Below are 27,823 nucleotides of genomic sequence, written 5' to 3' on the forward strand. Positions count from 1 at the left end.
TCCTAGTTCTTTTTATATTTTAATAGAAACCCAAGGCCTTGTTGAGGTAGCAAAACAAAGAGCGATCGGCTCCATGGGACTGTCACAAACCAGCATCCTCATGGCTGTCACGTCCTCCATGAGTCACTCCCAGTGATGGAGCTGCAAGCCCCTCCCCTTTGAGGGCGCCCGCCCTCGGTCAGAGTGAAATCGACTGCACGTTTTCAATGGCCCCCGCTGGGTCTGCTTTATACAGCATGAAGTGGCCCTGCACCTGCGCGGCGCTGATCTGCTGGGAGACGCGCAGGGCCTGCTCTGCAAACTTTTCGCCGGCAGCCACGGGCTGGTCTGGGTAGAAGCGCTGGAACATGTGGGAAATCTGCCAGCGGGAGCAGGGTCCCACGTACTGCTTCAGATCCACCCGGCCAGGGCGAACCAGGGCTGGGTCCAACCTGCGGGGGCAGAGGGACACGCAGAGGTGCTCAGCTCCCAGGGCCTGCGCAGTCAGACAAGTCAGCTCTCCTGGGTGCGAGGGACCAGTCACTGCTCTCCGACCTGCCCTTCAATGGTATCCCGAGGGAGGGGCAGGGGGAGACAGGTGGGCTCCCTTATCCTCAATACCTTCCACAAGAGCAACGGGGATGTGCCGTAAACCACGGACACGTCTTTGTGTTTCCTCCAGTGGGAACACCCCACTTAAGAACCACAGGCTGGGAGAGAGACCTCATGCCCCATGCACTGTTGTGACACAGAAAGTACGGGCGAGATCCTGCTGGGGGCTTCTAGCTTGGTGGGGTCTCTGTAAAGCAACTGAGAGAAACCTGGGGAAGAACCAGATAAAAGAGACCAGCAAACCCTCAGCGTCCTGAAAAGATCAGGCTTCTCCTGGGGCAGCCAATCTCCTGGGCAGGTAGTCCGCTCGGACACGCCCACCCACACACCTGTGACAGGCGTTCTGCTGTGAAAGGAGCAGCAGCGAGGAGCGCAGCTGTCAGAGCTCTGCAGTGGAAACACCGAGGAGGAGGAGGAAGGGTCTCCGGGGGGCGAGGAGAGATGCAGGAGGAAGATCACCAAGACTGTGGAATGGCAGCATTAGGAAAAGGGGTAGGTAGGGAGGGGAGCCCGGTTGTTTGGCTGATCAAACTAGACAAGACCAACCCCTGAAACGCACACTTCAGGGAATGGTCCTGTCCTGAGCAGTGAGGAACTGAGCTGGGAGCCGGTTGGTCCCATTTCATCCCCAGTGCCCAAGCAAGGGGGGCCCCTCCCCCACAGAAGGGGGCTCTGACCTGTCAGCGTGGTTGGTGGTCATGAAGACGATCCGGGCCTCCGTGGAGGCGACGCCGTCCAGCGCGTTGAGGAGGCCGCTGAAGGTCAGCCGTCCCATGCCCTGGTAGGCAGTTGGGTCTGGAGGGAAAGGCAGCACAGAAGTCTCAGACCCAGGGTAGGTCTGGGGCACCCAAACTCTGCCCAGCAGACAGCAGCATTGGCAGCTCACCAGCCGTCGGGGAGCCGCCCCATCTGCCATCAGTCAACACAGCGGGCCAAGACGGCTGGTCCCAGGCCAAGTAACCTGGCCACTCTGCGCCGCCTCACTATAAACCCACAGGAGCCCGCTACGGGCATGTTTCCAGGGACACTCCCTGCCCGCAGCGCAGCCAGCGGCAGGCTGCCCACCCCATGCCACGCACAGGGCAGGGGAGCCAGCGGGGGGACCCCAGGGGGCTGAAGAGCAAAGGGGAATATGCAGCTGCCTCCTCCCTGGGGATCAGGGACTCCCCCGGCCCAGCAGAAGGAGCTCCTCCAGCCCCGCTCATTGGCAGCGAGCCGGGCTGGGACCTCGAGGGGAGAGGAGAGGCGTCTCCACAGGGCGCCCAGGTGCTGAAGACAAGGGCGAGGCCTGCGCCGATTTCCCCAGGGGTGGGAGCAGGCCCCCGGGATGGGGAAGGGCCGGCACTAACTCTCCGCAGCAAGGTCCCGGCTGACGAAGGCCGCATCCACGTCCTCCAGGAGGATGATGCTCTGCTGCGGCGCCACACTGAGGAGGTGGTTGAGGCGGTCGTCGGAGAGGCTGTGGTCGCTCAGGCTCAGCAAGCAGATGCCGTACTCCAGCTCGCCAGCCAGGGCCGTGCTGGGGGGGGACACATTGCAGGAGTAAAGCACCAAGCCACGAGGGAGCCCCTAGAGGAAACCACTCCCTCCCCAGTCCCGTAGGGCAGGGGGCACCTATATCAGACCCCGCCAGAGGGCAAGGAGGGGCCAGGGGTTGGGTGCTGGCCTGGGATTAGAGACCCAGGTTCCATTCCCAACTGGGACGCGGCTTTCCCGTGTGACCTCCGGCAAGTCACCGTCTCTCTGCACCCCTGCCTCCCGCATGCAAGCCCGCCCTACCTCCCAGGGGCTGGGAGGATAAATGCAGTAAGGACTGCGAGGTACTCAGTGAGGGGGGCCCCTAAGTACCTCTGGCAGAAACATCTGGAGCCTGACTCTCCCCCGCCTGGCCCCTCGTGCCGCCGCCCATCCGCGGGCACAGCAAGCACGAGCGGGGGGCAAGTGCTGGCGCTCGGCTCTGGGAGTGGGTTGCCCGCCCTGCACAGGTGGACGGGACGACACAAGGTGCCAGGCGGGCGCCCCCAGACAGAGGTGTCAGGCCGAGGGGGGGATCCTGAATGACGAGCTGGTCAAGGGGGCCCGATTTAGTGTTACCCCCAAAGCACCACTCATCTTATGGGAGTGGCCTGCCTGTCCTGTGTATTAGCACGTGGGGGGCCGGGAGGGTTTTGGCCTGTGGAAATAACGTAATTAGTATTTCAGGGGCGGGTGAGCCCCACCAATAGTCCTGCTTCGGGCCTCCAGCAAGCTAAGCAGCATCTCTGGACATGGTTCTTTGGCTTTCTTCTCTGCAGTACATTTCTGCCTTGCTAACCCTCCCCTCCTCCTCCACAAAGAGCCAGTCTCCTTCATCCTACAGAAGCACACGCCGGCCCTCCCTCCATCTGGCCGAAGGGGACCTAGAACTCCAGGAGACGGGGAAAGCTGGCACTACCCAGCACACAGTACTCACATGAAGCTGCTCTTCCCACAGCCCGGGGGCCCGTAAAGCAAATATCCCCTCCTGTACGGGATTCCTAGGAAGAGAGGGACCCATCAGAAGCCGGCAGCGCGCCCCACGCCCAACCTGCCACAGCACCCTAAAGGACAGAACCTAACTAACGATCACACCTGCAGCCCACGCCCCCAAGTCCCAGTGTCACCGAAAGCTGCACTGGGCCCCCTGAGCTGGACTCTTGCTGGCGTCGCTCTAACATGTCGTTCGTGGCCAGCCTGCTTTCCCACTGCAGCGCTGCTTGGCTCTGGTTCAGCCGGGCACTGGAGCTGAATCAAGCTGGACCAACAGTGGGGAAGCTAAAGGGCAGAGGGGTAACCTGCTTGCTTCCTACAGTGCCAGGGAGAGACAGAAGAGGCAGACACCAGGCACAGAACACGGCCTTCCATGCAGCAAGAGGCCTTTAGGGCTCTGAAGTCCCACAGCAGGGCTGCCTAACGCACTGGGCCTGTGTCACCAAGGCAACGCTCCAGTTTCCACCCACGACGGTGAATCGGGCCCGCTGAGCGCAGGAAAGAGGTGCTGCCGATCCGGTGCAGAAACTCCCCCCTTTCAGGTTGAGGACGCTGCAGCAGGACCCTGGTGCCCCACAGGCAGCTGCAAGGATTGTACAGGACACCTTTTTCGTACACAGAAACCCAGGGTTCAGGGGTGGAATAATGGGGGATGAGTCAGGACTAAGGCGTATCGGTGGGGCTAGGCTGGCCTGGACTAGCTAAGGGGCTGCAGGTTTGGATCCAGGTGCACTGGGAGAGGTGTGGCAGGCTGGTGAGGTATGTGGGTAGGCAGGGGTAGCTGCACAGCACCTGCCCGCATCATCCTGGCTCTAGGTTACATTATTTGCCCCTCCCTCTGACCCCAGAGGAAGGACAGAGCCATCAGCCCGGGAGGGAGCCTTGCCTCTCTCAGTGTACCACTTGGGGTTATCGATGAACTCCTTTACGTCCTGCACGATCTTCTCTGAGATCCCCTTCTCCAGCACCACAGAGGCAAGTGGCCGACGGCGGCGCGGGAACCCAAACGGCCGCCATTCAGCACCCATGGCCGTATACATGACTGTCTTCCCTTCCTGCTGCCTCAGAGCCAATTCCCTGGCTAGAGAGAGACAAAAAGAGGGGCTGGCAGTGAAAGGGAATCTCCCAGAAGGCACCAGGCAACGGCCTGGCTTTTATATCTGCCAGGTTTCAAATCTGTTGCAGCAGGGCCCTGCCAAACAGCCATACCTTCCTGGAGGATGTTGAAGAAGATCTCCCGGTTGGTGCCCAGGGCTGTGAACGTCACTGACTCCCAGGGGGTTCCCGTGTGCAGGTCGATCATTTGCTTCTCTCGGTTCCGCTCGATGCGGATCCACTTCCTCCGATACCTGGGAGCAGGAGGAGAGAAAGAAGCTGAGCCAGGGGATGAGGCGAGATGCGGCTTAGGAGCATCTTCGCTTAAGCACCACAGCGGCACAGCTGCGCTGACACAGCGTTTTAAGCGTCCCCTGTGCTAACTGTTTTGCACTTTTACAATCCCACCCTGCAGCGTGAGTTCCACAGGTCGGTTCTACACCCCGTACAGAAACAGATCTGTTTCCGTTTCGGATGTGCGGCGTTTGAACTTCACCGAGTAGCCTTTCCATTTCGCACGGGTGAGCAAGAGCATTTGAGGGGCATTCTCGACTCCAGCCTCTGGACCGAACGAAGCCACTGACAGAGGTACTAGAGACGAGCTCAGCATGCTATTTTCCAGCAGCCACATCTCCTCGTACTTGTCTCCTTTCCAGACTAAGCAGTCCTGTGCGCTGATCCAAAGTCCACTGAAATCAACGGGACCCTTTCGCTGACTTCAACGGGCTTTGGATCAGGCCCCTATGCTCTTCAAGAATTTCTCTTCACATGGAGCCCTCGGTTCCGAGAGGCAGCTGATCAGTTCCCAGCCCATTCCTCCCCCGCTCTGCCCCCTTACCAGATGAAGTGGTTCCCTGGGCTGGGGATAAAGTCGAACTTGGTGCTGATGCGCCCGCTCTCGTGTTGCAGGTACGAGGTCTCCACGCTCAGGTGCTGAGTGTGCTTGGCGTAGTGCGAGATCCAACTCAGCAGCCACTGGTAGCTCTTGTCCTTGCTGGGCACCTCCAAGGTGATCATGTAGTGTCGGCGAAAAGCAACTGCCCCAAACTGGGCCCCCTTCCGGGCCAAAGCCAGAGCTGTGCCCACCCCTACCAGGCCAAAGCCAGCCCCGAAGTAGGGATTGTCCTTCAGCGCTAAGACAAAGTCAGAAAAGGGCATGGTGGGGCCGGGGGAGTCAGGCAGCTGCTTTCAGTGGCATCGTCTCTGCCAGCCAGAAACAAACCTGCTGATAAAACAAAAAGGGAAAAGGCTGAGCCATGGGGTGCCGATGCAAGAGCTCAGCACAAGGCGGTGACACAGATGTAGGGCCGAGATGTCAATCATACGACCCACAGGCTGGATCTGGGCCAGATTACGTCTTTACGGGGCCCCGTCCACATGGTACGTTCAGATTCGTCACCACCTGAGCTTTCCTTAAAATGCAAAGCTAGCTTCTAGCCCTTATGGATGCAGAGAAAACCCTTCAAAACCTGAACCACGGGTAACAGGTCCAGCAACATCTGCCTGCAGCAACAGACCCTCGATATCGGGGAGATGTTACAGTCCTGAATGTACACCTCAGCCCATCAAGCACAATTAGACCCAGAATTCATCCCTCTTCCCCCTCGTGACTCACACCCTGACAGAGAGGATCCCGGTTTGCTTTGGACACAACTCTCAAACTGAAGCAGCACTGATGACCATATGGGAACCCAAGGACCACTGTCATCAGACCGGCTGCCTCCTGAGTGCCCCCTCGGGGCCTGAGGTGACACTGCAGCAGCCCCGCCTCAGTTTCCCCACCTGTGAGGGCTTTCTCCATTACATTACCAAAGCAAACTTTCTGCAAGTTCAGCAACACCCCTCCCCGGGCTGGATTTCTTAATGTAACAAAAAAGTTAAAATGAGTTCTCAGCCCCCGCTCAAGTCCACGTTCCTAGTCCTGGTGGGGGCCTCCCCACTTGGAGCCTTTTCTCTGAAAACTCGGGGTTTCCTGCTGGACCCTACTCACCCTCAGCACTCTCCAGTCCCTCTTTCCTGGAGCATTCCCCTCCCCAGCTTCCCACTGACCTTTACAGGGGGATCAGCTGCTCTCCTGCTCAGGTAGCCTGCTTAGTAACTATTGCTGGGCCCTTAAAGAAGGCCGCCACCCTTGATATGCAGACCCAGGGCAGATTGCAGCCTTTAACATGGAGCAGCGGCCAGCAGGGAATGCAGCATCTTGACTCCTGGCCATCGTCCTCAATGGGTCGGGGCCCCGTAACTTTTTGTGCTGCAGAAAGAGAAGCAGCCCCTAGAGTGCTACAATCATCTGGGAGGATGCAGCCAGGACAAGGCTCTCGGGAGCGGGGGCGAGGAGTTCTTCGGGAAGGGTGGAGAGTGGTGGAACACCACAGTAGGCCACCAGGAGGAGTCTGGGGGTACAAGAGTGTAAAACCAATCTCGGCTGTCTCAGGTGAAAAGTCAAACCTGGGGCTTTGGGCCCTAAGCTGTTGTAAAAGCCTGTTGCAATTACTGAGGATTTATTACTGCAGCTAGTCACCATGCATCTCCAGTTGCATCCCGAAGGCATGTCCCGTGCAGCTGGGGGCCTGGACATGACAGAGACAGAAGCAGCCTCCTGCATCTGTGATGGCAGTGGAAGGTCCAAAGCCACAGAGCCGTCCTGTATCAAGCTGTGGAAATGCTTCCCTGCTAAGGCAGCGTGGGCTAGTGGACAGAGGACTGGAGTGGGTTCTATTCTTGGCTTGATTTTGGGCCGGCCCCCAGCGGCCCCCCCGCCATGGGGCCGGCCCCCAGCAGCCCCCTTCTCCCTCCCTCCTGCCATGGGGCCGGCCCCGCTAGCAGCCCCCATTCCTTTCCCTTCCCCCCCCCCGGCTCCCCCCGCAGCTCCCTCTGCCCCGGGCGGGGCCGTGACCATCTCCCGACCCCTCTCCCCCGCCCTTACCGCCACGCAGCGCCGCTCTGTCCCTCCAGCCTCCCTCACTCTATGGTTCCGGTCCGCCGAGGGACCCCGCTCTCCACCCCGCGTCTCTATGGTTCCTGCTCCGGCCCGGCTCCCCCTCCTTGGCCGCAGGCACCATAGAGTGCGCGGCCGCGGGAGAGAGCGGCCGGATGGGGCCGCGGCACAAAGGGGGCCGCTCCCGGCCGCAGGCACCATAGAGATGGGCCGCTCCGGGGGCAGCGCGAGCCGAGCCCCTCAGGTGAGGGGGGGAGGGGCGCCGCAGCCCCGCGAGCGGGGGGGCTCCCAGTGGGGAGGGGACCAGGGGGTGGGGGGTCCTGGGGGGGGCACAGAAGGGGGGTGGGAGGGTTCCTGAGGGAGGAGGGGATCCCCAGAGGAGGGGGGAGGCGGCGGCGGCGGCGTTCCCCACAGAAGGGGGATCCCACGGGAGGGGGGACTCAGGAGTTGGGAGGGGTTCCCCAGAGGGGGGGGGAGGAGGAGGAGGAGGGACGGTTCTCTGGGGGTGGGGGTTCCCCGGGGGAGGAGGGGTTCCCGGGGGATGGGAGGGTTCCCGGGGAAAGGGGAAGGAGGGGTTTCCCGGGGGAGGAGGGGGGATGGGGGGGTTCCCGGGGGGAGGGGTTTCCCGGGGGGGATGGGGGGGTTCCCCAGGGGAGGGGTTCCCCAGAGTGTGGGAAGGGGAGGGAGGGTTCTCTGTGCGGGGGATGGGAGGGTTCCCAGGGGGGAGGGGGGATGAGGGGGTTCCCGGGGGGGAGGGGTTTCCCGGGGGAGGGGGGGGATGGGGGGGTTCCCCAGGGGAGGGGTTCCCCAGAGTGGGGGAAGGGGAGGGAGGGTTCCAGGATCAGCCCAGAGGGAGCCTCAGTGATACACACCACAGTCGCAAGGGGAAGGGGATGTTCACAGTGTGGCAGGTGAGCGGGAGGGATCCCAAGAGGGAGGGTCAGGAGGAGTTTAAGCACCTTCCCCCCAAGGCGGGGGCAGAGGCAGGTGGGTTTATGGGGCTCCGAGATGGGCTTGGGGATGGAGCCCTGCCAGGGGAGGGGCGAGCGTAGGAAATGGGGCCCAAGACCCAGGTGAGTGGTGCTGTGGGGCCGATTCCCTCAAATGTCTGTGGCAAGAGCCCAGTTGGTGTGAAATTCAAACCCATGAAGTGCTTTAAACCGGGGAACTTCTGTCTCCCAGAGCACCCTGGAAACTGCTACTAAGACTTGCCTTTCCCTGGTATCTGGCGTCTTCTGGGTTCTCAAGGTGCTTTCCACATATGTACGTGCCGGTGTATAATCAGCCTTGCAAAATCCCCCACGTGCCCTTTGCCATGAAGATGATCGTGGAAAACTGAATGATATTTTACGCACCCACTAAAAATATATCTGAACTTATACAGGTGATTAGAATTTTGTAAGGCTGATGTCTATCTCACCATCCACCATGGAAATGCAGCCACCTCTGGCATGGGATGCAATGACGGTTTAATAGCACACAGCAACATCAGGGAACAGTTTAGAACAGGGCCTGAAGACGACTCCTGTATCCAGGAGGGAATTGAAGGAGGTGTAATGGGAATTGGCCAAATGGGAATTTGTCCATTGCATAAGCATTCATTGTGTGACTTTTACCATCCATGTAGATGCGCCTTGGGATGCGATCGGGACATTTATTGCCACTGAACTTAGGTGTGGGTGTGAGAGAGAGTTGTATGTTCAGACGCCACCCATACGCTGGAAACAGCCTCATTATTCATGGGACTGGTAACCCAGCCGACCGACAGCTCTTGAGCCATGCCACTGGGAGCGGCAGGCCCTGCTGCTTGGCACATCCGGTGCCGCTGGCGAGGTTACTGAGGAGAGTGACTTGGTGAGTGGCAGGCCATTGCTAAGCCCACCTGGGCAATGCGGGCACCAGGGTCAGGCTAATCCTTTGGACTAGCAGAAGAGGCAGTACTGAGGACTGGTCTAGACTTGCCTGGTTCTTTGGCAGGGGATTGGAAAGGGGGGATAGAAGGCTGAGCATTGCTACCAGAAAGCCTTCCCACCATGGGACTGACACCCCCAACCCCTTCTACCCCGTATGCCCCTGCCAACAACAGTAATAAAAGAGGAAATGAATAAAATCTTAAAACCTCCAAATCTACACCAAGCAGAGGGAGCTGCACCAGAGAACCCATGAAATTCACTTGGGACTTCTCTATTGCTCCTGATTTTACGTGGAAGCTGCTCAGAAACTACAGTGCTGGGTGGCAGGATAAAACCCATACAGTGTCACAGACCTGGATTCTGTGTAATGAGATCTGTGTATGAGAGAGAGCCTGATGGAGGTCAGAGAGATTAAGGCCAGAAGGGATCTTATAGCCTGACCTCCGGTATATCACACATGGCCAACAGCACCCGCACACAAACCCTACAACTGAAATGAGACCAAAGTATTCCAGCCCACAGGGGACTATGCTGTTATGTGCCACAGGCAGAGAATAGGAGGGACCAAGGGGGGGGATAAGAGAGGACCTCCGGTCAGGTGTAGCTTTCGATAGCACAGATCAGTGCTTTGCCCCATTGCCTGGGGCATTACAGCTGGACTGGCCAAAACGCTGAAGAATAGACTAGCTTGGCCAAGGGGGAGTGGAGCTGAGGAAGCCTTTTCTATCTCTAATCCTGCTACAGTTCTGTGCTCATACCTCATCCTCTGGCTGTTTATATCGTGATAGCGCCTAGGAGCTCCAGATATGGCCCCCATGGCGCTAGGCATTGTATGTACACAGAATAAAAAGACCATCCCTGTCCCAAAGAGTTGACCATCCAAGCATAAGACAAGAGGCAACAGGTGGAGACAGACAGAATGATGGGGGAGCACAAAATCGTCGGGTGAAACTGACCTGTCTAGTCCCTGTCCCAGAGTGAGTGAATGAGTGGTATAAATGAGTCACCAGCATATTGACTCGTTCAAAATTGAGTTGGATGTTTAAGTCTTGCAGTGAACCCATCTGACCCCCCCACACAAAGCCAGCTTGAGGCAGAGGGTGGTGGAGGAGGCCTGGGAGCTGGTTGTGGTTCAGCGGGGGGGCTCTTGTCTCTTGTCCAACTCCAGTCCCCCCAAAAGGGGCTGGGGCCGCTTCTGGGCTGAGATGTAAAACTGAGTTCCCTGCAATCGTTAAAGGACACCTTGGCACTTCTTGGAAGAGGTAAGATGTTTGTCCTATGTCCTGGTCTGGTCATTCTAGTGTTCTTACGACTCCTCCTTCCTTGCGTTCATCCCATCCTTCTTCATCAGAGAGCATCTCGCTCACGATGCAGAAGGGAAACAGACAAGTAGGCGACTTAGTCGTCTAGTTTCGCTCATGTATCTCTTCAGTTCCCGCGGCATTTCAGCTGCACCCAGAATTCCTCACATCCTGGCTTACACCACTGCATTCTGTTGCTGTGAGCTGTTAAATAGCTGTATCATGCCGCTCCAGAGGTAGCTGCGTTTCTCTGTGAGGTGAAGTGATCTGAGTGTTTGCCTTGGGCATCAGCCTGTAGGTCTGCAAATGCTTTGAAGTCCTTTGGGCTAGTAGTGGTTATTGTTCCAATTAAAAAATATACGTTATTAATGACGGGTAAGAACTTGAGCCAAGCTTTTAAAAAGAGATTGGAATTTCGAGCACCTCGATATTGGGTATCCAACCTGAGTCACCTTAAAAGAAGAGGCCTGGTTTTCACCCCGAGAACGCTTCTAAAAATCAAGCCCATTTACAGCATCTCAGGGTGGGCCCCCAAAATCACATCTCTTTTGCAGACCGTTACTTAGTGTCTCCTGAAAAGCTCATACCTTAAAAGGAGGCATCTCTGGAGTCTTGTGCCCTCAAGCCCTTTCAGTGCTGGCAGTCCGGCTGTGTCACCTTGTCTGTATCTTTTCAGAAAGAGATTTACTCCTCTGCAGCCCGGTGCAGGTTGGTGAGTGAAAGGAAATGAGCGCAGAAGTGGTGGCTGCAGAGCCCGCCGAAGGAGAGATGGATGCCCTGTGCCCAGGGCTGCTGTTGCCCACCTCGGGAGAGGCAGGAACCGGAGGAAGTCAGGGGGCCTCCAATGACTGCGTGGCAGGGACTTCCCCGCTGACTGTGGGACAGAGCTTGTTGCTGACGGATGCGTCCATGGCTGGGGACGGAGCTCATGCCGAAGCAGCTGAGGTGGAAATATTTGTAGAGGCTGTGGCAGGCAATGTGTCTCTGAGCAGTCCAGGCAACACCACAGGTATGGCCACATTGAGGGGGCAGCACTATACAAGGATCAAAGACCCTCCCAGGGGGGCGTCCCCCTGCCATGCCACCCGCCCACGTGTCAGGGAGGCCGAGGCTAGTTCTTTAGTCCCTTCTGTCTGGAAGAGCAGACAGGATGCTCCAGCCAGTCTTGTGGGGCAGGTTGTGTGGATGTGTCTCCCCGTGACCACGCCCACCACCACTCGCTGTGAGTGCCATCCAGGCCAAGCAATGTGCAGTGACCAGACAGGCCCTCTCCAGCCCTGCACAGCACCTTGGGTGGCCTGTCCTCTAAGCGCCACCTGTTAGAGGCCCTGGCACGTTGGGAGCTTAGTCAATGGTGTTTTCTCTCCTAATATTCATTGTGAATCCGTTCAGCAGGCTGGACCCTAACAGGTGCAGCCTGGGGCACAAGAAATATGAGCTTCCTCCCCTGCCACCCCACCCCTACCCTCCAGGAGTGAAGGGGGAATTCAGTCTCTGGAGCCCATCGAGCCCTTGGCTTATCTGCTGAACTTCCAACAACAGTCCGCTTGGTACTGATCTCTATCTGTTCTCCCCTCGGTTCTCTCTAGCACCCCTCACTGTAGTGCTGGCCTTTGTGATGTACATGCCGTTTCACCAGGAACTAGTGGACCCCCACCACACACACACACACTGAAGCCCCCCCACCACACACACACACACACTTCATGTCTCCCATAACATACGAGGATGATTTAACTGGGACTTGGTCCTGCTTCGAGCAGGGGGTTGGACTAGATGACCTTCTGGGGTCCCTTCCAACCCTGATATTCTATGATTCTATACCTAGAAGATAGGGACAAAACTTCTGCCCTAGATCTGAGCTGCATTTGAACTGGTGACCTCCAGACAAAAGGCTCCAGATCTCGATTGCAGCTGTTTGACATGCGCTCTCTCTCTCCTCCCACAGAGGTCTTGGTCAAAGTGGTTGAGCTGTATTTCTGCCAGAGGTGTGGCCAGAGCTTCTCTGACCCCAGCCTGCTGACCCAGCACCAGTGCATCACGTTAGCAGCCCCTGAGCACCTGGAGCTTCCTGGTCTCCCCCAACTTCCGGGGGAGCTGCCTGCCCTGCCCAGCGAATGCAGAGGAGAACCAGCTGTTTGCCAGGAGCCAGCGCAGAGCTTGCCAGGAGCGAGCGGGCAGGGCGGGGACCTTGGCTCCGCTGCTGAGCGACTGCTGTGCCCCATTTGCAGGGGGGAGTTTGTGCTGCCCAGTGAGCTCAAGGAGCATTTTAAGACTCATCGCAGCACCCAGGGGGCCTTGGCATGCCCTGAAAAGGGCTGCCACTTCACCCCGGAGGACCGCAAGCAGCTGCGCGGGCACCTGCGGCGCGCCCACAAGGTGACCCCAGTTTCCTGCGCCTACCGTGCCTGCCCGCTCTTGTTCCGGAGCTGCCAGGACATGAAGCTACATCACAGGAGTCACTTTCCCTTCCACTGCGGCCGCTGTGACTTCGTCTGCTCCAACGCCAAGCTCTTCAGGCAGCACACACAGAGCCATTCGCCGGAGAGCAGCGGGGGAGGGGAGCTCCCCGCAGAGCCAGGGCGGATGGAGGCGACCTGCAAGTGCGACTTCACTGCCCTGGCCGGGCAGGTCCCCAGCAAGCACCTGCGTCTGCGCTGCGGTACCTGCTGAGCCCAGGGGAACAGGGGGGAATGGGGCGGACTGAGAGCCCTCTGGCTACAGGACAGACACCGTGGCTGGCAAAAGGGCAAGCTCCCCACCTTGCCCCTACCCAGGTGCCTCAGCCCTAGGGCTGCCAGGGGAGCTCAGCCTACCGACAAGGGGGGCCCCTCACTGCCACTGGCTACTTCCTACAGGGGTGAGATTGCAGTGGCGTGAGCGGTTGCTGCTGAGCTAAGCTGGCCTGCTGGGTGGAGCTGTCTGGACGCAGGGCATGGGGTGTGTGTAATGACTTCCCAGTGATCCGGGGGTAGGTGACCGACGCCCCTCCTGTGCTGTTAGTCACTCAAAACCGGCTCCTCTCCCCAGATGCAGATGGGTAGGACAGCAGTGCTGCTCAGTGGCTAGGGTAGGAGAGAGGGAGAACTCCTGTGTTCTTCCCCCAGCTCTGAGACTGACTCACTGCGACTGAACAGGTCGCTTCCCCTTTGTGCTTCGGTGTCCTCAGCTGTAAAATGGGGGTCATGCTCCTGACCCACCACCCAGGAGCGGGGACTCGGTATCCGCAAAGCAGATGGGGTCCCTCCGATGGGAGGTGCGGCAGCAGGGCCGAGTGTTGCGTGGTCCTTCCCTGGCCTGTTTGGGTTGGTCCAGTGGCCAGCTGCGTGTGCGCGTCCCCATTAACGCGAGAGAAGCCCGGCAGCCCAGAAGGTGCTGATAGGACAGGGGAAGATGCCAGGGTCAAGTTTCAGCAGGGTCTGCTTGACCCTTGATCGCTGAGCTTTCAAAGAGCAGGTCCCTCCTGAGCTCTGGTGCTTTCCCCTGGGTGCGCCTGGCCTGGGGGGTTGCAGAGTTCATGCAGCCGACCTGAAGGGAAGCTTTATGGCGAAAAGTGCTGCGACTGGAACTGCAGGCTGGGAGAAAACAAATCCGGATCGTCCCTGAAAAGCAGGTGCTGCTGCTCGGCTGAGCTTCGTCCAGGGGAATAAACCCCTGAAGAACCAAAATTCCCAGCTGCTCTCTACGGGGATAGAACGATGGTCTACAAGTCCCAGCATGCAGCGCTCCATCGGCTCTGCGCAGCCAACCTGTATGGCATGCTGGCGCCTGTGGTTTGAGCCGTAGGCCCATATGAAAGATGTGGATGGCTGCACTCAGCTCTGTTCCATGCTAGCTGAGTGTGGTCCTTAGGCTCCCACCGAGATCCTTGGTTTGGGTCATGGGCAACTCCACAAGGGGGGGTTGGGTCCTGGATTTGTCGGGCGCCAAAGAAGATTAACCCTTTCCTTTCCCTTTTGAAGCTGCCGGGGAGACGGTGGAGGAGGCAGAGAATTCCCTCGATCAGACCAGCTGGGAAGCAGAAGAGCAGGCGGCTGGCCACGGCGTGTCTGGTGGCACCAGGGAAGCATCTGACGAGGGTCCGAGACTGCCAGCAGAGGAAGAAGACTCTGAGAGCACCGGTGATGAATCGCTGGAGGAGGAAGAGGAGGAGAGCGCCTGTGAGGCAGAAGCCAAAGGAAATGAGAAGGTGGCTTCTAAGAAAGCCAAGGCACCTCGGGCCCAGCAGGTCAAAGGTAGGGCACCCCATTGATACGTGAGCGACGTGACTGGTCCGGGAGCTGGCGGGCAGAACTTCCACTAGCCGGCACACACCAGAGCTGGGTGACGAAGGCCAGTGTGCAGTGGGCAGTGTGGGCATGTCGGGCAGAGGACATGAGATTGTGGGTTGTTTATCTAGGAAAGCAGAAGAGCTGGAGGAGACTTGGCTGATGTTTGGGGGATTTCCAAGGGCATGATGGGAACAAAGATCACAATGGCACTGGGAACAAAGAGTGTACAGTGAACCGTTGCTTTACGCCATACCCAGTCAGCGTGCCTAAGAGGATACGCCAGAGTGCCTGCTTTGTGAAGAGGGGCTGGATAATTTAGTTAGTAATAATACTTGGTTACATTTCCTATAATAGGGACAATCAATCCAAATGCATATGGTCAGGAAGGGTTTCCCCGCTGGAGTCCTTCCCAAGAGCATTATGCTGGGCTTCACTTTGCTACGAAGAATTGGCCACTAGCTTCTGTGGTAGGCAAGATCCTGGGTTTGATGGGCCAAGTGGTCTGCTCTAGGCTGACCAGCCCTGTGCCCCAAGAAAAGGGACGGTACCATTGCGCTGCCGGATGCAGAGGGTGAGCTGGGCCAGGCCAACGCAGAAATCCCAGAGGAGCCGTGGATTCCTGCTGACCCATCCGCTGGAAGATGTGATGACCCCGCAAGCGGGACCGTTACAATCCCAGCAGCTGTCCTGGATTCTCTCCGCAAAGAAGCGAGCCTTGCGGGCCACAGGGGCAGAGCATGTTGGCTCCCCAGTGAATCCAGCCCCAGGAGCTGCTATGGTTCTGAAAGTGAGATCAAAGCCAGTCTGGAATGGTGCCTGTGAGTGGTGTGTCTGTGAAGCCACAGCTCTGTCCAGGTGACAGCCAGACAAATTCCAGTGAGAAATTAGGCACAAATTGTTAGCCGCGAGGGCGATTAACCTCGAGAACAAACTCCCCTGGGGAGTGGGGGATTCACCAGCTTTAGAGCGGCCTGGCTGCCTTTCTGGAAGATGCTTTAGCCAAACATGTTACTGGGCTCCGCAGAGGGATAACGGGGTGAAATGTAATGGCCTGTGGTAAACAGGACTCAGGTTCGATGATCTAATGGCCCCTTCTGTCCTTAACTCTGGGAATCTAAGCACACCTGGAGATTCATAGTGCTGGTTTTCACACCAACCTTCATTTGATCCGTGAAAAGAAGCGTAGAGTGGGTGAAGCCTGGTCCTAGCTCCTCCTTCTGGCTGTATAACAGGTGGCTGCCTGATGCGGCCCGAGCCAGCTCAGCAGGGCCCCAGCCCACTGGAGGCAGATGTTAGCAAAGGTCCAACACCCAAACGCTTTAATGCTGGGCTGCTGCTTCTCGATTCAGGTGTGGCAGGGGCAGTGGGTTGGCTGAAGAAGGTAGGCTGGTCCCCTCTTGCTCCAGACGTGGCTTCGGGCGGCAGGTCAGCATCGGCGGAGTTAGTGAGCTTTGTGTGGCGAGGAGTGGAAATCGCTTGGGGGCTGGCATCCATGCAGCCAGTAATGCAGGTGTCTGCAGGCAGCGGCTGGCTCCAAGTGCAGGGTTTGCTGTTGACGTGCCTGAGTGAGGCTGGCTTCCTCCCCAGGGATGATCAGCCACACCTAATGAGCCTTTGGTTCTGGGCTCCATTTATTGTCCAGAAGACCACAGGCTCGGGGAAGGGAGGCAACACTTCCAGCCAGGGCTTTCTACCCAACCATGACTCCTGGGCTTCCCACCTGGAGTCTCCCATCCTCAGGGACCTCTGCAGGAGAGAGTCTCTTCCTGCACCTTCGCTCTGCAGTTCCCCCTCCCTAGGGCCACTTACTCCTGTCCCTGCTGGGTCTGACCCGGCAGCTCTCCGGGCTCTGTTGTGTGTTGGCTCCGGGCTGACCGGGGATGGTTTCCTTCGCAGGGGATGTAGCTGAGGGCTCCGAATACCTCTTCAAAACCCACATGTGCCCAGAGTGCAAACGGTGCTTCAAGAAGCGGACGCACCTGGTGGAGCACCTGCACCTGCACTTCCCAGACCCCAGCCTGCAGTGCCCCAACTGCCAGAAGTACTTCACCAGCAAGAGCAAGCTGAAAATCCACATGCTGCGCGAGACGGGGGAGAAAGCTCACCGCTGCCCGCTCTGCCACTACAGCTCGGTGGAGAAGAACGCCCTCAACCGCCACATGGCCAGCATGCACGAGAACATCTCCAACTTCTACTCCGACGTCTACGCCTGCCCCGTCTGCCAGGAGACCTTCCGGCTCAGCCAGGCCCTCAAGGAGCACCTGAAGACCCACAAGGCCGAGCCCAAGAGGCTGAGCTGCTTCCAAGGCGACTGTGGCTACTGCAGTGAAGACCGCAAGGAGTTCGTCCGCCACCTCAAGGAGGCCCACGGCATCAAGGCAGTGGAGTGCAAGTACCACGCCTGCTCCCTGCTCTTCGGCACGGCCGAGGCCATGGAAGCCCACCGCAAAACCCACTACGCTTTCCACTGCCAGCAGTGCGACTTCGTCTGCTCCAACAAGCACGTCTTCCGCAAGCACAAGAAGCAAGGGCACCCCGGCAGCGAGCAGCTGCAGTGCGGCTTCTGCCCCTACGCCACCTTCAACCCCGTGGAGTTCCACGACCACGTGGGGAAGATGCACGCCAACGAGAAGATCCACAAGTGTGCCGAGTGCAGCTTTGCCACGGCGCACAAGAGAGTGCTCATCCGCCACATGCTGCTGCACACAGGTGAGTCGCCTCGCCGGCCGGCAGGGACCAGCAGCCTCTCGGCTTCCCCATTGCGCCGCTTTTCTGGGGGGTCGATCAGCTGTGGTGTGCCGCTCCACCGGCTGGGAATGTGAACTAATGGTTAGAGCATGGAACAGAGTCAGGACTCCTGGTCCTACCCCCAGCTCTGGGAGGGGAGTGGGATCCAGTGGTTAGAGCAGGGGGGCGAGGAGTCAGGACTCCTGGGTCCTACCCCCAGCTCTGGGAGGGGAGGGGGATCCAGTGGTTAGAGCAGGGGGGCGAGGAGTCAGGACTCCTGGGTCCTACCCCCAGCTCTGGGAGGGGAGTGGGATCCAGTGGTTAGAGCAGGGGGGCGAGGAGTCAGGACTCCTGGGTTCTAACCCCAGCTCTGGGAGGGGAGTGGGATCCAGTGGTTAGAGCAGGGTGGTGCTGGGAGTCAGGACTCCTGGGTCCTACCCCCAGCTCTGGGAGAGGAGTGGGATCCAGTGGTTAGAGCAGGGGGGCGAGGAGTCAGGACTTCTGGGTCCTACCCCCAGCTCTGGGAGGGGAGTGGGATGCAGTGGTTAGAGCAGGGGGTGCTGGGAGTCAGGACTCCCTGGTTCCATTCCCAGCTCTATATCCTTGAGTAAGACCCTTAACCTGGCAGATTGCACTGCCAGAGGGACAGAATACCAAGGCAGGATCACCCTGCTGTTCCTGGGTATGGCTCTCGTCAGACCTGTCTGCAGTGCAGCGTGGCAGGCCGGGCCCCGTCCCGTGGTGGGCAGGTGGGTCATTGCCCTGGCAGCTCTGCAGCAGAGGACGGTGCCCGATCTGAGCTTGAGGAGAGGGGAAGGGATTTGGGCTGGTTCTCACAGGAGCCAAGGCGACAGCAGGTCACACAAATGAGAGGAGCTGGTGCCTTGCCCGTTCCCTCAGAGGAGGCCTGTGCGAGGGGCTGGTGGGCAGGTCGCTGGCCAGTGAGAGCAGTGGTGCTGAGATGTGGGGCGGGAGGGGGCGTGTGAAGTTATGGGCTCTCTCTACCCCAGGTGAACGGATTCTCTCTCTCCTGTCACTAGGGGAAAAGCCTCACAAGTGTGAGCTATGTGACTTCACCTGCCGGGACGTGAGCTACCTGTCCAAGCACATGCTCACCCATTCCAGCGACAAGAACTACATGTGCACCGAGTGCGGGTACGTCACCAAGTGGAAGCACTACTTGAACGTGCACATGAGGAAGCACACCGGAGACCTCAGGTACGTGCCTCCGGGTCACCCCGTCTGGCGACAGCCGATCGGCTCCTCTCTCCTGTCAGCGGCAAATCCCCGTAAAGGGGGCAGGGCTGGTCGCCTCACTCAGGGCGTCCCGAAGGCAGCCTGTGGAGACGGCAGGCCCCTGCATCTGATGCAGCCTGTGGAGACGGCAGGCCCCTGCATCTGATGCTCCCTCTCGATCCACAAGGCCTGGCTGTTTCCGATGCTGAGATCTGTAGGCGCTGTGGGTGGCAGGTCCAGGGTGGCTGCAGCCTGTTCCGTTTATTGTAAATTAGGGATGTCTGTTGGGCCACTGCAGCTCTGGGATGGGCAGAGCCTGCCTGGCTACCGTTGGCTTAGTGGCCAGTGTTCTGCATCCTCACCCACTGAGCCTGAGGACTCTTCCCAGGCCCAGATTCCCCTCCTGGCCTGCGGGGGGCTGGAATGCTGCCAGCATCGTGCGTACTGCTCTCTGCAGTAACTCGGCGCGTGGGGAGCAACCTCAGGCTCTGGTAGGAAGCAGGGCACACACCGCAAATTGGCTGAGAGTTCTGTGCTTAACTTTCACCAACCAATTATCAAGTCTAAACTCCTCAGGGGCTGTAATAGCCCAACCATGGAGTCACAGACAGTCCGTCGCCACCCAGGTGAGTCTGCCTTTGTGATAGCTGATCTCTCACAGCACGAATCACAGCAATATTCAGGTTACTCCCTGTGACGAAGCGGGACTGTTCTTAATGTTTCCTCTGAATAGTGATGGAGTGCCTCAGTTTCCCCTATGCAGTTCTTAAGTATCTAGGTGGTGGGATAAGGGGGTATGATCGTTGCAGAGCCCTAGAGGGCAGATGTGTGCAGGGGTCTGGACACAGAGAATGGCCGACACCCTGTTTCCTGGCAACTGATGGCCTGGGCCCTTCCCCCCTGCAAGGTGAGAGCTAAAGCGTTGGAGAACAAAGGAATCCGGTGCCCTCCTGGCCCAGGAAAGGGACAAAGCCCAGAGGAGGAGGGGCTGGAGGGGGAGTCAGTTTGGGGCTGGCTGGGGTCGAGGAGTGAAGTGCAGATGTGGTTGTCTGGCTCACTGCCCCCCCACAATGGACCCAGCTGCGGGGTCCTGTTCTCTGCACCTACAAGCTCTGTGTTAGACCATGTTCCTGTCGTCTAATAAACCTTCTGTTTTACTGGCTGGCTGAGAGTCACGTCTGACTGTGAAGTTGGGGGCAGGACCCTCTGGCTTCCGCAGGACCCTGCCTGGGCGGACTCGCTGTGGGAAGCGCACAGAGGGGCAGAGGATGCTGAATGCTCCGAGGTCAGACCCAGGAAGGTGGAAGTTGTGTGAGCTGTGTGTCCTGCAGACAGGCTGCTCCCAGAGAGGAGACTTCCCCAGAGTCCTGACTGGCTTCGTAGGGTGCAGTTCCAGAGCATCACCCGGGGACTCCGTGACACTCCCAAGTCAATTGCATCTTAGATCTCACACCAAAGATAATGCTTGTAGCCAATCCTGTAGTAAACTATGTACAGATTTATTATATAGGACAAGGAGATTAGAGAATTTTTTACAAAGTTAAAGCAGGTGAACATACACGCATAAATGAAGAACAATCTTAAGTTTCAAAAAGTAATAGAAGTTTCTATAATGAGCAAGCTCTATATGTCCTTTAGGGCTCACCCAGGCTAAGCAGCTGGAAATCTCTTGCTTATACCTAGAAATCTTGCACCCCTGAATCCAAGCAGCATAGAAATCCCTAGTTCCTTTTGTTTGGGGGTTTTTATCCCCCTCCTGTCATGTGATCTGAGCTGCAAACTCAGCTGATGAGAGGAATCCACTTGCATGACTCATCTTCACACACAGGAGAGCGGAACAACAAACATCTTTTGTCCCCTTTAATTTCCTGCAATAGTCCATCGGGTGTCGATGGGCCTTTCCTGTTAGGAAGGACAAACACCTTCTGTTGGAGACCAACAGTTCACACTAGTTAATGTCTCTCTCCTGTCTGGTGATTTACAGAGGCTCACAATATAACCGCTCCGATATTACCTTGCAACACAGCATACAGCTGTTATAACAGATTAACCCTGGCAGCCACCCACAAGAATTCAATAATGTCTAAACACTATACCCATTCTTATAACCCTAGTGCCTCTCTTACCAGCACTAACGCACAGGGGAGCCAGACTGGTCCCAGCCCTGGATTTATCAGTGTTCAGTTGAGACATGGGGACCTTGGTAGGAGCCAGCGTCACAGAGGGCTCAGCCGCTGGCTGCATGCATCACATGGCGTAGCAGCTGGACAATGGTAATAGGCCCTGCAGAGAGTACAGTCCTTGCCCAGATGGTTTGGTGATCCCACTACAAAGCCTCCAGATTGGTGAGGGTGAAGCAGAGACCACCAGGAGTGGGGGGAATCCCTGAGGCTGTGCCAAGGAACTGGGAATCCCCGGGCTGGATTGACGTGAAGGGCAGCACAAAGGGCCTGATCCTGAGAGGTGCCAAGGGCCCACGCTCCCAAGGAGGTGGCTCCAGAGCGTAATAAATTCCCCTTCGCTTGTTGTCACCTTCTGGGGAGGTGGGTTGACCCTGAAGTAAACCCTGGTGCGCTGGAGCGGGTGCCCTCCCCAGCCGCACTCTGGCAGTTGCGTCCCGCTGTTCAGGCCGTCTGACGGTGTCTCTTGTCTCTGGCAGGTACCAGTGCAACCAGTGTTCGTACCGCTGCCACCGGGCAGACCAGCTGAGCAGCCACAAACTGCGCCACCAGGGCAAGAGCCTGATCTGCGAGGTGTGCGGCTTTGCCTGCAAGCGCAAATACGAGCTGCAGAAGCACATGCAGGTGAAGCACTCGCAGAACTATCAGATGCCCGTCTTCCAGTGCCAGTACTGCAGCTACCAGACCAGGTACAAGCAGGCCCTGCTCAGCCACGAGAACTGCAAGCACACCAAGCAGAAGGAGTTCCGCTGCGCCCTCTGCACCTACTGCACCTTCAGCAACACCAGCCTCTTCTTCCACAAGCGCAAGGCCCATGGCTACGTGCCCGGAGACAAGGACTGGCTGGAGAACTACGCCAGCAAGGAGCTGGAGATCAGCTCGGCGGACGTCCTGCTGAACTATGACATCAGCGTGGCTCTGAGGGCCGACTCCAACTCCGCCCTGTCCGGGAAGGAGCTCTGGCAGAAAAGCAAACCCTCTGCCTTGGAACCCCGGCACGAGGCTTCTCAGCAGGCTTTCGTTGTGCCCCTCTTTGGCCATGCCACTGGGCAGCTGGGAGGCAGCGCTGAGATGGCGCGAGGACTGGCAGAGGAAGAGAGGGGTCCTTCCACCGAGGTGGGCCCCCTGGAAGATTCCCACGTGCAGGCCTCTTCCGCAATGGCGGAGGACTCGGGGATGCTGAATGATGCCGGCGACGCTGTTGAAAGCTGCACGTTGCACTTGGAGACGCTGGATGTCTCGGCGGACCCTGTGCTGGGGCTCGGGGCCAGCGAGCCTCCGGCATCCCAGCCAGAGAATGCAGACACGCTGAGCTGCAAGGACCCGGCCTATGACGTTCTGAGCTCGCGGGACGCGCTGGTCCTGGAGGAGAATGACAACGGGCTTGAAGATGTCCCTGACTTTGAGGAAGAGCCGGAGGTCCAAGGGCAGGAGAGGCTGGAGGGCAGCGCTGGTGGCATGGCCTGTACCGCGAGTGCAGAAGAGAGCCATGAAAAGGACCCTCAGCGGGGGCCCGAGGATCGCTGTGATGGGCAGTGCCCTGACCCCGACGTCGTGCCGGAGACTAGAGAGGCCAGTATGCAAGAGCCCTGGTTTAGCATCATAAAGCCAGCTGAGCAGAGCCGTTTTTCTGCCCCCGAAGACCCAGCCTCCCCGTGCACCGAGGCCAAGGCGGGGCCGCAGTCGGAGTCGGTGCTGAAAGCTCTCCGGAAGCAGGACAAGGAGCAAGCGGAAACGCTGGTCTTAGAAGGGAGGGTGCAGATGCTGGTGGTTCAGTCGGAGAGCCAGATCTTCAAGTGCGAGAAGTGCTCATACATCACGCGGAAGGAGAAGTCCATGGCCCTGCACGTCAAAGCCGGCTGCCAGAGCCGGAAGACCCCACTGGTGTGCCGGGATTGCGGCGCCAGCTTTAAGCAGCAGCGGGGGCTCAACACCCACCTCCTCAAGAAGTGCCCCGTGATCCTGAGAAAGAACAAGCCTCTAAAGCCAGCCGCTCAGGAGCAGCCTGGCAGCGCAGGCACGGAGCATGGCCCGGGAGGCTCGGAGGAAGGGGAAGCGAGCAGCATTCCCGAGCCCCCCTGGGAGCTAGATCGGGTGCCCGTGAAAGCATCCTCCTCGAGCAGGCCTTTCCCTGAGGTGCCGTCGGCGGGCAGCCCAGCCCCCAGCAAGGCACTTGAGGATGCAGCTGAGAGCACAGTGGCAGAACCGCCTGTGCCAGAAGATCACAGCCAAGTGGAGGAAGCCAAGTGCCCGTCCCTGCCTGAGAAATACCGGCTGGAGCAGGGGAAGCTCCACTGCAACTCCTGCTCCTTCGTCTGCTCCAGGGTCTCCACCATCAGCTCCCACGTGCAGGACGGGTGCCGGAGCCTGGAGCAGTTCCGGTGCTCCCTGTGCTCAGGCGCCTTCCGGTCCAGGCGGGCCCTGAAAAGCCACCACTTGGAAAAGCACGTCAAGCTGGAGTCCTCCCGGCCTCCGGGAGAGGAAGGCAGCGCACCCGCCAGGCCCCTGGAGGAAGGAGCGGCTCGGGATGGGCCCCGAGAGACCAGCCCGGCTGGCAAAGGGAAGGGCCAGCCCAGCAAGGCCGTGGGCGTGACGGCTGCCAGGAAAGCTGCCCGGCGCAAGAGGCGGCGCTTCTCCTGCCCCACCTGCCCCTTTGCCTGCCACCAGGAGCGGGCCATGAAGACGCACAAGAAGCGAGGCTGCGTCAAGCCGGATGCGTTCCGCTGCCCCACCTGCCCCTTCACCCCCAAGGGGGCCGGTGCCCCGCGGCTGCACCGCACGCGGCACCGCAAGCCCTCCAGCAAGCGGCCGCAGCTGCAGTGCCGGCAGTGCGAGTTCACCTGCAAGCAGGCCCGCTGCCTCCGCCAGCACGTCCGCATCAAGCACGAGGGGGTGAAGCCCCACAAGTGCCTCTACTGCGACTTCAGCACCACGCGGCGCTACCGGCTGGAGGCCCACAAGTCGCTGCACACCGGGGTGGGCCGAATCGCCTGCAGCGTCTGCAGCCAGACCTTCGGCACCAACTCCAAGCTGCGCATCCACAAGCTGCGGGTCCACGAGAAGAAGCCCACGCACTTCTGCCTCCTGTGCGACTACAGCGGCTACCTGCAGAACGACATCACCCGCCACGTGAACAGCTGCCACCGCGGGGAGCTGAAGTTCTCGTGCGCGCGCTGCGAGGCCCGCTTCAGCTCCGAGACGGCCCTCAAGCAGCACGTGCTGCGCCGGCACGAGGAGAAGGTCTCCCACCGCTGCCCGCTCTGCAGCTTCGTGTGCCACAGCGAGGCCACGCTCAAGTGCCACGCCCAGAAGCAGCACCCGCACCTGGAGTGCGGCGCCTGCAAGGAGACCTTCGCCAGCCGGGAGGCGCTGGAGGAGCACAAGACGGTGCACTTCAGCCACCGCTGCGACCACTGCAGCTTCGCCGCCAAGGAGCGGCAGCAGCTGGTGCGCCACTACGTGGAGAGCCACGAGCCCGCCACGGCGCAGGACAGGCCGCTCAAGTGCCCCTTCTGCGACTTCGCCTGCCACCACCAGCTGGTCTTCGACCACCACGTGAAGGGCCACGGGGGCACCCGTGTCTACAAGTGCTCCGACTGCGACTACACCACCAAGAACAAGCAGAAGATCACGTGGCACATCAGGATCCACACCGGAGAGAAGCCGTACAAGTGTCACCTGTGCAAGTACGCCTGTGCTGACCCATCGCGCCTAAAGGTGAGAGCCCAGCCCGCTGCCGCCCGGCTCCTGCAGGTGTGGGGGACTTCCCCTGGGGCAGCGCCCGGCTCCTGCAGGTGTGGGGGACTTCCCCTGGGGCAGCGCCCGGCCCGCTGCCGCCCGGCTCCTGCAGGTGCCAGGAGGGGGGACCTTCTCCTGGGGCAGCACCTGGCCCGATGCCGCCCATTCCCGAGGACAGGGTAGTGGGGAGTGTCCCCTGGGGCAACACCCAGCCTGCGGCTGCCCAGCTCCTAGCTGGGACAGTCCCTTGGGCCAGTGTCAGGCCCTTCCTTGCCCCATCAGTGGGAGGAATTAGACTGCCCAGACATGAGCTGCTCACGAGACACACGCTTCCCGGTGCTCAGGCAGGCAGTGAGATCCGAGCAGGGGCTGGCGTGTCTGGACTGCAGGAAATATCATGTCCCCACGTAAGGACCAGCCCATGGCCGGCCAGTAACAGCGTACAGAGTGGGGATGGCCCTGTGCGAGACGGGTAGTTCCCCAGGTCAGGCTGGGGGTGGGGGGGAGATGATATTCCACGTGCTTAAGGAGGCCGCACGGCCTAGAGGACTGAGCTGAGTGCTGGGAGTCGGGAAGTCCCGAGTTCTAATTCTGGCTCAGCCATGGATTCCCCTCATGGCCTCGGCCACGTTGCCTTGCCTCTTGGCCTCAGTCTCTGCATCTGTGCAATGGGGGGTGGCTATCCTGAATCCCCTTCCCCCTCGCCCCCCGTGGTACAGGAAGGCCTGGTCAGCGTTAGTGGGCGCCCGGTGCTTGGACGGTGTGCAGGCGCTCAGCGTTACTCTAACAAACAGTTCCCATCACTGGGAAAAGTCCGAGAAGGAGCTAGGCTGGGCAGTGTGCCCAGACCTGGCTGTGGGGGAGAGGACCTCCAAGCTGAGAGCCTGGCGCTGAAAACAACCAGCCCCTGGGCATCGTACACCACAAATGCTAATAATCCCTGGCTCTGACCTCAGGCCTGTCGGCTGGAGATCTAACAGCGCCTCAGCAAAGAGGTCAAGATCATGACCCCCATGGTACAGCTGGGGAAACTGAGGCACGGAGCCATGACTTCCCAGTGGCAGAAATGGGAATAGAACCCAAGTCTCCTGCCTCCCAGTCCAGTGCTCTAGCCACTAGGCCATGCTGCCTCGACCTCGCGACACAAGGCAGGGCAGAGCCAGGGTGGGCTGGCCAGTGGGGTTGCATCTGAGTCCGGTGACCTCCGCGCTCTCTCTCTCCAGTACCACATGCGAATCCATAAGGAAGAACGGAAATACCTTTGTCCAGACTGTGGCTACAAGTGCAAATGGGTGAATCAGCTGAAGTATCACATGACCAAACACACAGGCAAGTGCCGGGAGGGGCGGGAAGGGAGGTCGCTGTGGGTCAGCAGCCCCCTCAGCTGAGGGGCCTGGTCAGGTCCAGGCCGGGCTCTTACTGAGTGGGGCTCTTCTCCCACTCGGCACCCGCAGTGCCTCTGAACACGGCGCCTCCGTGAAATCAGCGAGCAGCCCGTCCGGTGCTGACTCCTCCTTGGGGAGGGCCCCCTGCAGCTGCTCCCGCTACTTCCCCAGCGGGCCCAAGCACCTGCTCTGACCAGGGCCCTGTCGTCCTTCCTGGCACGTACCTGCAGGCTCAGCAATGGGTTTAGCTTGTCTAAAGTGGCAGGCTGCACGTCTCCACGCGGGGGTTCCCCTGCTGCCTGAGGGGTGCTTGTGGGCAGGCCCAGTGCAGCCAGCTCCCTGGAGGAGGGGGCAGGAGACTTAGCCAGGAGCAGCCTGAAAGTTTTCTAACTACTACTTGCAGTGACGGGCAGTTGGCAGCAGGGGGCATCAGACTCCTAACTTCCTGGACTGCAAGAGGCCCGGGGGTGTGGGGGGGACACAAGCCCAGGCCTCTCGCTGGGAACAGGAGTGTGGGGCTTGTTGCTGCCATCAGCAGAGAAGGGCCCAGCGCCCTCGCTCCCCCCACGCGTGGGGCGGGCTGGTGATGGGGAGAGAGTGGCCTATGTGCAGAGTCCCTAGTGCCCCCCCTCCCCCCCGCAGCCCCCCCAGCGCAGGCGTGGGTTGAAAGAGCCTTGGAGACGGAGCTCCTTTCTTGGGCATGGAGCCAGCCTGTCTCCGGCCCCTCTCCCGGGCCAGGGCAAGCTGCCGCCCCAGGCTGAGCGGCTCCGTCTCCCCGCCCGCCCGCAGGCCTCAAGCCCTACCAGTGTGACGAGTGCGAGTACTGCACCAACCGGGCCGACGCACTGCGCATCCACAAGGAGACGCGGCACCGGGACGCCCGCTCCTTCATCTGCGAGCAGTGTGGCAAGGCCTTCAAGACCCGCTTCCTCCTCAAGACCCACCTGAAGAAGCACAGCGAGGAGAAGCCTTACGTCTGCAATGTCTGCTACCGCGGCTTCCGCTGGGCGGCCGGCCTGCGCCACCACTACCTCACCCACACCAACGAGCACCCCTTCTTCTGCCGCTACTGCAGCTACAAGGCCAAGCAGAAGTTCCAGGTCATCAAACACATCCAGCGGCACCACCCTGACTGCGGCCCGGGCGACCTCAGCCAGGGGGTCGGCAAGGATGCCAGCACCCCCACGCTGCACCTCCATGACGTCCAGCTGGAGCCCCCCAAGCCGGAGGCCGAGGACGGGGTCCAGCCAGCGGGGCAGGGCTAGGCTGGGCTGGAGAGAGCCCAGGGCCAAATCCTCATGGGCCTCGCACGGGGCTACTGCAAGTCCCCGCTGGCTCGCTGCAAGCGCAGCCCCTGTTTAAAGTGTACGTGTGTGTATAGGCAAATGTGTATATGGGATGTAAAATATGCGGTTGTATAAAAGGACTCTCTGATCTCGTTTCTAATTCTGATGGGCCTCAGTTTCTTTGCACCTTCGGCTTCTGTCACGAAGGCTCATGCAGCTGCTGCCCTGGACGCTGGGCCTGGGCTACATCCACTGCGAGCCACAGTAGCCGCTGCAGCTACTGCATGCGCCACCCCTTAGTTGAGGATGTCTCAGTGACCCCACAGCACTCCGTGTCCACCCACCGCATGAGCGACCTCTCCTAACCCCGCCTGCTGCAGATCTTGCTCCTCTGCTCTGAATGTGCCGCGCTGGCGAGTCAGAAGAGCCGTTTCCCGCGAAGGAGAATTTCAAAGCCAAGGGCGGCTGGAAAGATGGTCAGCCGAGTTCCTAAGCTGTTCAGAGGGGCGGGGTGGCTCTCCCCATGGGAGATCCCGCGCTCAGCAGAGAGCCAGGCAGGCTTTGAAGTTACTGATTTGTCCCAGCATTAACCGGGAGTGTTTGATTAAAGTTCCTGTCATTTGAGAGGCTGAAATGTGAAGGGGCTTTTATCCA

General features: G+C 59.4%; 2 protein-coding genes across 7 annotated transcripts; one reads left to right on the top strand and one right to left on the bottom strand.

Annotated features, from left to right (window-relative positions):
* Positions 1 to 7,251, bottom strand: LOC102934334 (mitochondrial chaperone BCS1). Of its 4 annotated transcripts, none has more exons than XM_037912706.2 (8): positions 7,121 to 7,251; positions 5,033 to 5,416; positions 4,309 to 4,448; positions 3,986 to 4,180; positions 3,044 to 3,107; positions 1,941 to 2,110; positions 1,269 to 1,386; positions 1 to 431 (listed from the first exon to the last, which is right to left on the bottom strand). In XM_037912706.2, the coding sequence occupies exons 2-8, from the start codon at positions 5,350 to 5,352 to the stop codon at positions 179 to 181; spliced, it is 1,260 nt and encodes a 419-aa protein (XP_037768634.1). In that variant the 5' UTR covers positions 5,353 to 5,416; positions 7,121 to 7,251; the 3' UTR covers positions 1 to 178. The 4 variants fall into 4 exon arrangements, with proteins under 4 accessions (XP_037768634.1, XP_037768635.1, XP_027678650.2 ...); XM_037912707.2 differs by having other exon boundaries at positions 5,033 to 5,419; positions 7,121 to 7,239; XM_027822849.3 differs by lacking the exon at positions 7,121 to 7,251 and adding an exon at positions 6,716 to 6,941 and having other exon boundaries at positions 5,033 to 5,419.
* On the top strand, positions 7,224 to 27,329 carry ZNF142 (zinc finger protein 142). Of its 3 annotated transcripts, XM_037912693.2 has the most exons (9): positions 7,224 to 7,376; positions 11,023 to 11,355; positions 12,295 to 13,008; positions 14,309 to 14,581; positions 16,514 to 17,326; positions 18,385 to 18,562; positions 21,240 to 24,477; positions 25,722 to 25,827; positions 26,673 to 27,329. In XM_037912693.2, the coding sequence occupies exons 2-9, from the start codon at positions 11,073 to 11,075 to the stop codon at positions 27,146 to 27,148; spliced, it is 6,081 nt and encodes a 2,026-aa protein (XP_037768621.1). In that variant the 5' UTR covers positions 7,224 to 7,376; positions 11,023 to 11,072; the 3' UTR covers positions 27,149 to 27,329. The 3 variants fall into 3 exon arrangements, with proteins under 3 accessions (XP_037768621.1, XP_037768622.1, XP_043381333.1); XM_037912694.2 differs by lacking the exons at positions 7,224 to 7,376; positions 11,023 to 11,355; positions 12,295 to 13,008 and adding an exon at positions 13,029 to 13,206; XM_043525398.1 differs by lacking the exons at positions 7,224 to 7,376; positions 11,023 to 11,355; positions 12,295 to 13,008 and adding an exon at positions 13,305 to 13,959.
* Positions 27,330 to 27,823: the final 494 nt, after the last annotated feature.

Source organism: Chelonia mydas, chromosome 11 (genome assembly GCF_015237465.2).
Source record: "Chelonia mydas isolate rCheMyd1 chromosome 11, rCheMyd1.pri.v2, whole genome shotgun sequence".
NCBI classification, from domain to species: Eukaryota; Metazoa; Chordata; order Testudines; family Cheloniidae; genus Chelonia; species Chelonia mydas.

Excerpts from the sequence above, each read along its gene's own strand:
- LOC102934334 (XM_037912706.2), bottom strand. The coding sequence starts at position 5,352 with ATGCCCTTTTCTGACTTTGTCTTAGCGCTGAAGGACAATCCCTACTTC. Across the intron at positions 4,181-4,308 it reads CTTCAACATCCTCCAGGAAG|CCAGGGAATTGGCTCTGAGG; the intron begins GTATGGCTGTTT and ends GTCTCTCTCTAG. Across the intron at positions 1,387-1,940 it reads CCGGGACCTTGCTGCGGAGA|ACCCAACTGCCTACCAGGGC; the intron begins GTTAGTGCCGGC and ends CTTTCCCTCCAG.
- ZNF142 (XM_037912693.2), top strand. The coding sequence starts at position 11,073 with ATGAGCGCAGAAGTGGTGGCTGCAGAGCCCGCCGAAGGAGAGATGGAT. Across the intron at positions 17,327-18,384 it reads CCACATGCTGCTGCACACAG|GGGAAAAGCCTCACAAGTGT; the intron begins GTGAGTCGCCTC and ends TCCTGTCACTAG. Across the intron at positions 25,828-26,672 it reads TCACATGACCAAACACACAG|GCCTCAAGCCCTACCAGTGT; the intron begins GCAAGTGCCGGG and ends GCCCGCCCGCAG.